The sequence below is a fragment of the Eriocheir sinensis genome, chromosome 2 (genome assembly GCF_024679095.1).
Source record: "Eriocheir sinensis breed Jianghai 21 chromosome 2, ASM2467909v1, whole genome shotgun sequence".
NCBI classification, from domain to species: Eukaryota; Metazoa; Arthropoda; class Malacostraca; order Decapoda; family Varunidae; genus Eriocheir; species Eriocheir sinensis.
The window spans coordinates 15340298-15347970 of record NC_066510.1 but is presented as its reverse complement, the minus strand read 5'-3'; the positions used below and the strand labels follow the sequence as shown (position 1 = coordinate 15347970).

General features: G+C 43.1%; 1 protein-coding gene across 2 annotated transcripts; it reads left to right on the top strand.

The window, feature by feature from the left end:
• Nucleotides 1-47: 47 nt before the first annotated feature.
• Nucleotides 48-7493, top strand: LOC126999946 (aarF domain-containing protein kinase 1-like). 2 transcript variants are annotated; one of them, XM_050863136.1, is made up of 12 exons: nt 48-120; nt 682-829; nt 1745-1871; nt 2240-2329; nt 2642-2707; nt 2939-3076; nt 3480-3638; nt 3823-3981; nt 4177-4440; nt 5012-5209; nt 6049-6191; nt 6828-7493. In XM_050863136.1, the coding sequence occupies exons 3-12, from the start codon at nt 1746-1748 to the stop codon at nt 6997-6999; spliced, it is 1515 nt and encodes a 504-aa protein (XP_050719093.1). In that variant the 5' UTR covers nt 48-120; nt 682-829; nt 1745; the 3' UTR covers nt 7000-7493. The 2 variants fall into 2 exon arrangements, with proteins under 2 accessions (XP_050719093.1, XP_050719084.1); XM_050863127.1 differs by lacking the exon at nt 48-120 and having other exon boundaries at nt 575-829.
• Nucleotides 7494-7673: the final 180 nt, after the last annotated feature.

Here is a 7673-nt window from a genome sequence, read left to right as displayed (position 1 = left end):
AAGGTGGAGAGAGAAGATTCAGGGAGGGAGAGGTGGAAAGAAATATCAAGGAGGGAGGGAGTGGAGAGAAAGCAAGGGAGAGGTGGAGAGATTCAGGGAGGAAAGGGAGCAGAGGGAGAGGTGGAGAGAAATATCAAGGAGGGAGGGAGTGGAAAGAGAGGGAGTGGAGAGAAAGAGAGGGAGTGGAGAGAAAGCAAGGGAGAGGAGAGATTCAGGGAGGGAGGAAAGGGAGCAGAGGGAGAGGAGGAGAGAAAGATCAAGGAGGGAGATAGAAAGGGAGTGGAGAGAAAGATCAAGGAGGGAGATAGAAAGGGAGTGGAGAGAAAGATCAAGGAGGGAGATAGAAAGGGAGTGGAGAGAAAGATCAAGGAGGGAGATAGAAAGGGAGTGGAGAGAAAGATCAAGGAGGGAGATAGAAAGGGAGTGGAGAGAAAGATCAAGGAGGGAGATAGAAAGGGAGTGGAGAGAAAAATCAAGGAGGGAGATAGAAAGGGAGTGGAGAGAAAGATCAAGGAGGGAGATAGAAAGGGAGTGGAGAGAAAGATCAGAAAGGGAGGGAGTGGAGAGAAAGATCAGAAAGGGAGGGAGTGGAGAGAAAAATCAGAAAGGGAGGGAGTGGAGAGAAAGATCAGAAAGGGAGGGAGTGGAGAGATTCAGGGAGGAAAGGGAGCAGAGGGAGAGTACGACGAGTCAGGAAAGGAGGGAGTGGAGGGAAAGTGGTCAGCAGGTGCTCGTCATGTTACGGGACTCTCTAATTACCTGCGGAAATACCTGAGGGAGGGAGAAGAAGACACCGGGCCGGGCACTTTCTCTTTCCTCTCCATGCAAGGTAGGCAACACGTGTCTCCAGTGACGTAATACCTGTGTGCTTGCTGAATGATTGATTGATTGATAGTTTATTGTATTTGAGGCTTATATTAATTAGGTTAGGTTAGGTTATGTAATGAGAGTTAGGTTCGGTTAGGTAATAAGACTTCGCTATGATTGTGTAATGAGGGTTAGCTTAGGATAGGTTATGAGGCTTATATTAATTAGGTTAGGTAATGAGGGTTATCTTAGGTTAGGTCTTGAGGGTTAGCTTAGGTTATGTAATGAGGGTTAGGTCAGGTTAGGTAATAAGACAATTATGGTTATGTAATGAGGGTTAGCTTAGGTTAGGTAATGATGCTTAGGATAGGTTATGAGGCTTATGTTAATTAGGTTAGGTAATGAGGGTTATCTTAGGTTAGGTCTTGAGGGCTAGCTTAGGTTATGTAATGAGTTAGGTTAGGTAATAAGACAATTATGGTTATGTAATGAGGGTTAGCTTAGGTTAGGTAATGATGTTTAGGTTGGGTTATGAGGCTTAGGTTAATTAGGTTAGGTAATGATGCTTAGGTTGGGTTATGAGGCTTAGGTTAATTAGGTTAGGTAATGAGGGTTAGGTTAGGTTAGGTCATGAGGGTTGGCTTAGGTTAGGTTGTGAGGGTTAGCTTAGGTTAGGTCATGAAGATTAGCTCAGGTGAGGTAATGACAGTTAGCTTAGGTTAGGATTGGTTAGTTTTATCATCTTGACTGGGGCCATTGAAAGAAGACCCTCACATATACACATAGGGGTAGTTCTTTTATTTTCTTCTTGGTGTAATAAGGTGAAAAAGTCGTGCCAAGGAAGAGTGATGTTGAGAATGTGGAAATGGAGTACGGTGTATCCTTTAAATTTATCAACCTTGTTTGTTATATAGCTTTCTTTTTTTTTTTTTTTCAGAATGGTGTACAGGAATGTGGTAAGACTTGGCCTGCTTGGGGTGGGCAGTGGTTTGGCCACCTACCACATTGATGAACTAGAGACGGCAGGCATTGGAGCTCTGAGATTTGGACGGGCAGCAGTGACGGTGAGTAACAGGGGGGTGGGGATGCAGGGCCTGAAACCTCGTCATTAACGGTCAGCAGTCAACAGTAACACTTTTTATTTTCAACAGAATGGTCTGTCTAAAGGATAAGAAGATAATGAAGATAATGGGTTTATCTTTACCATAAAGTTCTTATATTGCAGGAATGCATGATAATATTCCTCTCTGCATTACATTCTACTGCATATCATTTGCACAAACCACTTTATCACAAAAAAGTTTCTATAATGTTGGAGTATTATAAGAACTTTATGGAAATGATAAATATGGGCATTACTCTTGTTTGACTAATCTCCTCATTTTTGCTCCGACAGACAAAATCCTCATGGTTTCCTTGTCCTTTTTCATAGGTGATCAAGATTGTCACTGACTACAGAAGTTCACTCTACTCAGGTAGCATCACACCTGGCACAGAGGAGTATAATGATGTCAAATCTCAGGTAACTCTTCATGTTTATACAGTGCTTTCCCTCCCTCTCTTGAACCTCCTCCTTTTCCTCTTTGTCCTTATCTTCGTCATCTTCCTCCTCGTTCTGTTCGTCCTCTTCCTCCTTGTCCATGTCCTTATTCTCCTTTGCTTCATCCTCCCTCTTTCTCCTTCTCAGCCCTGCATCTCCAGCTGAACATAATTTAACAAATAGAAAATTATTGTCCTTGAGGAGTGCTTTTGTTATAACTTAAAGACACTTGATAGATTTCATACAGTAAAGAGAGATAGATGATTAATTATTTTGGGGGCATTTTTCTTCCAGACACACCTCCGGGCTGCTAAGAAGTTGCTGGACCTTTGCTGTGTCAATGGAGGTGCTTTTGTCAAGGTGAGATGGAAGTGAATACCTCCAATGTGACCCTTGAACACACATATGAGCAATGGTTAGCAGCCTTTTTTGTTTTCTGTTTTTGTTCCCCTTGAGCTGCTTCCATTGCTATAAAAGGAAAAAACAACAACTGATCTTAATACTTCTCATTTTACATATCACATCAAAGGAGTCAGGTGGTTGTGGCAGTGGTTATGGTGGTTGGCCCTGAGAGAGGATGTGTTCTTGCAGGTTGGGCAGCACCTGGGTTCCCTGGAGTACCTGCTGCCCCAAGAGTATGTAAACACCATGAAGGTGCTGCACTCCAAAGCCCCGGAGTCCCCACTGGAGGAGATCAAAGGAGTGCTTCAGGAGGAACTCAATTGCAAGGTGATTATTTTTGCTTGCTGTCTTTTGTAATGTAAGAATTTTGGGTTGTAAGTTCTTTAACCACAATTCAAGAGCTTTACTATATTTTCCTTTATACTGTCTCTTGTGTTAGTTATGTCTCTTTTATATTCTAACTCCACCATTTTAAGAACTATCATACTTCCATTATGTTTTCCATGGTGTTAATCTCTCAAATATTTTAGCTCCACCACTTTCAGAGCTCTGTCATATGTACTTTCATGTTACTGTGGATGTTTTGTTCCATTTCTATTATTATGCATTAACTCTAGTAACTCTACTCTTCCATTCACTAGCTTCCATTTCTTTGCATTAATATACATACCTTCTATATCCTCCATGTCCTCTTCTTCCCATCCCGTCCTCTTCTTCCCATCCCCACCAGCCAGAGGACCTGTTTGTAGAGTTTGAGCCTCGACCACTGGGCGCCGCTTCCCTCGCCCAGGTGCACCGTGCCAGACTCAAGGATGGCCGGGAGGTGGCCGTCAAGGTGCAGCATCCATCAGTTAAGGCACACTCGAAGGTGGATATGAAGGGCATGGAGGTAAGGCTCTACTACTACTACTACTACTATTATTATGACTGTTACTACAGCTAAATAGACTTTGAGCTCTTAAATACTGCATAAGGAACTGTGTGAGCATATCTAATTTGTAAGCAGTAATATTCATACCAGGTAATATTTTTTTTTGTCACCATAACCAATGTTTTTTCCCTTCCTTCCACAGGCGCTGGTCCAGGCAGTCTCTTTAGTCTTCCCTGAGTTTGATTTCTCATGGCTGGTTGAAGAAATGAAGAAAAATCTCCCCAAGGAACTGAACTTCACCATGGAGGCTCACAATGCAGAGAGAGTGGCCGCCCAGTTCTCCCATCTCCCCTGGCTGAAGGTGCGTGCATTATCTGTCTTTGTATGATCTTTATTTGTATTTTTCCTTCTATTATACTTTTTAACCTTTATTCTAAGGCTGTCTTCTATTCTTAAGACACATCCCACTTCACTCATTTGCTACCCATACTCCTGACAGTTCCCCCTAAGCAGACAGAGAGATAAGTATGCTAATTCTGTACCACTATCCTCCCAGATCCCCAAGATAGAGTGGCCCCTCACCACCGAGCGAGTGCTGACCATGGAGTTCTGTGAGGGCGGCCAGGTGAACGATCGTGCCTACATGGTGGCCCATGGCATCGACACTCACGATGTCTCCAAGAAGATTGGCAGCCTCTACTCGGAGATGATCTTTGTCAATGGCTATGTGCACTGCGACCCCCACCCAGGCAATGTGCTGGTCCAGGCGGGCAAAGGCAAAGACACCCAGATTGTGCTACTGGATCACGGCCTCTACACGGTGAGTTTTGGGAGGGAGTTGTTATGTTCTATGTGCTTTTGTAGGAGCAGTGCTGGGTGGGTTTTTTGTTCTCTCTCTCTTCTTGCCCTTGAGCTATTTCCCCTACTGTAAAAAGAAAATATTTGTAGTTCCTAGGTAGCAGGTCCAGCATATTTGTTATTTATCCATTGAATACTAAGAGGAGCTAATGGTGTTATGGATAAAGCTAAGAGGAGCGAAAGGTGTAGTGAGTTTGTTTCATTCTTGGAAGATAGCTTTGAGAGTAACTGCTTTTAGAATCCTGTGTGTAATGGATAATTCACATAATTTAGAGTAATAAGTAAATGCAAAGTTAACCTTGTGCTATTTCACACTCACTTGTGGAACAGAGTTTAGTATTTTTTTTCATTTTCTGTTTCCATTTCCCTTGAGCTGCTTTGTTTGCTTTTAAAGAAAAAAAATTACTCGCTGTCACTTGGTCTTTGTTTCCACCATGAATGTTTGACAACTATTTTTGCATCACTATTCTGAGTGTTAAATAAAGAGAAAAATATCTTATTTTAGGCATATGGCTTCGTTTCTTATTTTCCAGAAGCTGACCAATGACTTCCGGCTGACATACAGCAAGCTCTGGCTCAGCATTCTAAACGCTGACCTGGAGGCCATCCAGCACCACGGCAACCAGCTGGGTGTTGGGGAGCTGTATGGCCTGTTTGCCTGCATGGTGACCGGCCGCTCCTGGAACTCCATCTCCCAGGGCATTGACAAAAAGGCTCGCACGGCACAGGAGGTAAAGCACCATTGTCTTTGCATTTATTTATTTTTATTACAGGAAAGGAGGAAGAATAAGGGCACCAAAAAATAGAGGAAACAAAAAAAATCAAAGGCACTGCTCCTCCAACCAGAGTTGAGAGTTGAGTGAAGTCTTAGAAATATTTTAGACAGACAGATAGCTAAAGAGAGAGAGAGAGTGGGGAAGCTGAATAATGCTTTAGTAATATTTTTTTATGAGAGAGAGAGAGAGAGAGAGAGAGAGAGAGAGAGAGAGAGAGAGAGAGAGAGAGAGAGAGAGAGAGAGAGAGAGAGAGAGAGAGAGAGAGAATATGAGAATAAAGAGGTTCACCAGCTACCGTATAAAGAAAACAAGTCAATCTAGCTTACAGAAAACGACCATCTTCTCGGAGACGGTACACAAAATATACCAAGGCAGTGTAATACGTACCTGGGAAAACCTAGAACAGTAGAACGTATAATCACATGCAGGGAGCGCTTAGTATTACACGAAGTTATAGGGTTGCCTCGGGCCGCCAGAAGCAATGGCTACATTTCTTCACATGGAGACATTTCGTTTTTACCTGGAAATTGCTACGAAAGAACCATGAGGGAATTTATCGTAGTAGTATGTCAGTAGTGATTATGCAGGGAGCTCATAGTTTGTTAATATATTATACACGGCTACTATTTCACTGTAGGATCATTAACTTGAATGCCAGAAAACACATATTGGATTTTTTACACTACATAACTTATTACAAATTGCATCATTCATGAATTCAGGAATCTATGACTATGATGACAAAAACTAAAATTAATACAAATGCTGATAACCTTCTTCCTTCACTCACCCAGCAAGATGAGATCAAGGCCGATGCAGCCAAGTATTTTCCCGAGATCTCCGCCGTGCTCAGCCGAGTCCCTCGCCAGATGCTGCTCATCTTCAAGACCAACGACCTGCTGAGGGGCATTGAGTTCTCCCTTGACACCCACAGGAGGTGAGTGTGTGTCTCTCTCTCTCTCTCTCTCTCTCTCTCTCTCTCTCTCTCTCTCTCTCTCTCTCTCTCTCTCTCTCTCTCTCTCTCTCTCTCTCTCTCTCTCTCTCTCTCTCTCTCTCTCTCTCTCTCTCTCTCTCTCTCTCTCTCTCTCTCTCTCTCTCTCTCTCTCTCTCTCTCTCTCTCTCTCTCTCTCTCTCTCTCTCTCTCTCTCTCTCTCTCTCTCTCTCTCTCTCTCTCTCTCTCTCTCTCTCTCTCTCTCTCTCTCTCTCTCTCTCTCTCTCTCTCTCTCTCTCTCTCTCTCTCTCTCTCTCTCTCTCTCTCTCTCTCTCTCTCTCTCTCTCTCTCTCTCTCTCTCTCTCTCTCTCTCTCTCTCTCTCTCTCTCTCTCTCTCTCTCTCTCTCTCTCTCTCTCTCTCTCTCTCTCTCTCTCTCTCTCTCTCTCTCTCTCTCTCTCTCTCTCTCTCTCTTCTTCTCTCTCTCTTTTTCTCTCTCTCTCTCTCTCTTCCTCTCCCTCTCTCTTCCCCTACCCCTCTCTCTTTTCCCATCCCCATCTCTCTCTACCCTTCCCCCTCCTCTCTCTCACTCTTCCCCCCCTTGCTCCCTTTCTCTCCCTCACATACTCACATTTCCTTCACAGCATGAGTTCTTTCATCACCATGTCGCGTTGCTGCGTACATTCGCTCTTTGCCCAGCGTAGTCTGTGGGCATGGGCACAGTTCAGGATCTCCCTCTACACTGTCTACCTTTACCTCCTGCAGTCAAGTGTAGTCAGGTACCTCTTCCACAAAGCCGGGCTGCTGGAGTCATGACGTTGAGAGTAGTGTTAGTCATCGTCTCTCACTCACCTTCTCTTCAGCAAACACAGCATTACCACTTGTCCATCCCGCTACTTAATGCATTATACTTGTATATAGTAGAGTTGTGTTGGCTTGTTGGTTGCTAGTTGGACTTGTTACGATGTACATAATAGTTTGAAATTGTGTAAAGCTTGTTGTATAATGTTTAGTAACTTATGTAGTTGTTGTAACTTATGGAATTGTATATAATTTATCTCTCTCTCTATCTGTATACTTTTGAGTAACATGTAGGCTGGTCCTTCAGTTCCATGCTGCTCAACTCTATAGGCCTCTGAACAAGAATTAACGCTCAGATTCAATGTTTCGGTTTTACTGGATGCTCAGGGATACATACACTACATTGCATATATAGGTCATCAGTATTCATTCAGGAAGTAACTTGCTAACATGATTAAGAGAACATCATGCTGTACCAAGAAATCTAAATATAATAATTTTATTTAATATTTGAGGTCTATAATAGCCATCAACCCCCTTTTTTAATGAGAATTGACCCCTTTGAAATATGTGGAGATAATGTCATAAGAAAGTATGGGCCAAACATGAAAATAGTGGTTGTAGTAGCAGCAGTAGTAGTAATAGACAAATAGTAGTAGATGTAGTAGTAGTAGTAGTAGCAGCAGTAG

What these genes read in the sequence shown, in the direction of transcription:
- LOC126999946 (XM_050863136.1), top strand. Translation starts at nt 1,746, where the DNA reads ATGGTGTACAGGAATGTGGTAAGACTTGGCCTGCTTGGGGTGGGCAGT. An exon ending in TTGGACGGGCAGCAGTGACG is followed by an intron (nt 1,872 to 2,239) that starts GTGAGTAACAGG and finishes CCTTTTTCATAG; the next exon opens with GTGATCAAGATTGTCACTGA. An exon ending in AGGCTCGCACGGCACAGGAG is followed by an intron (nt 5,210 to 6,048) that starts GTAAAGCACCAT and finishes TCACTCACCCAG; the next exon opens with CAAGATGAGATCAAGGCCGA.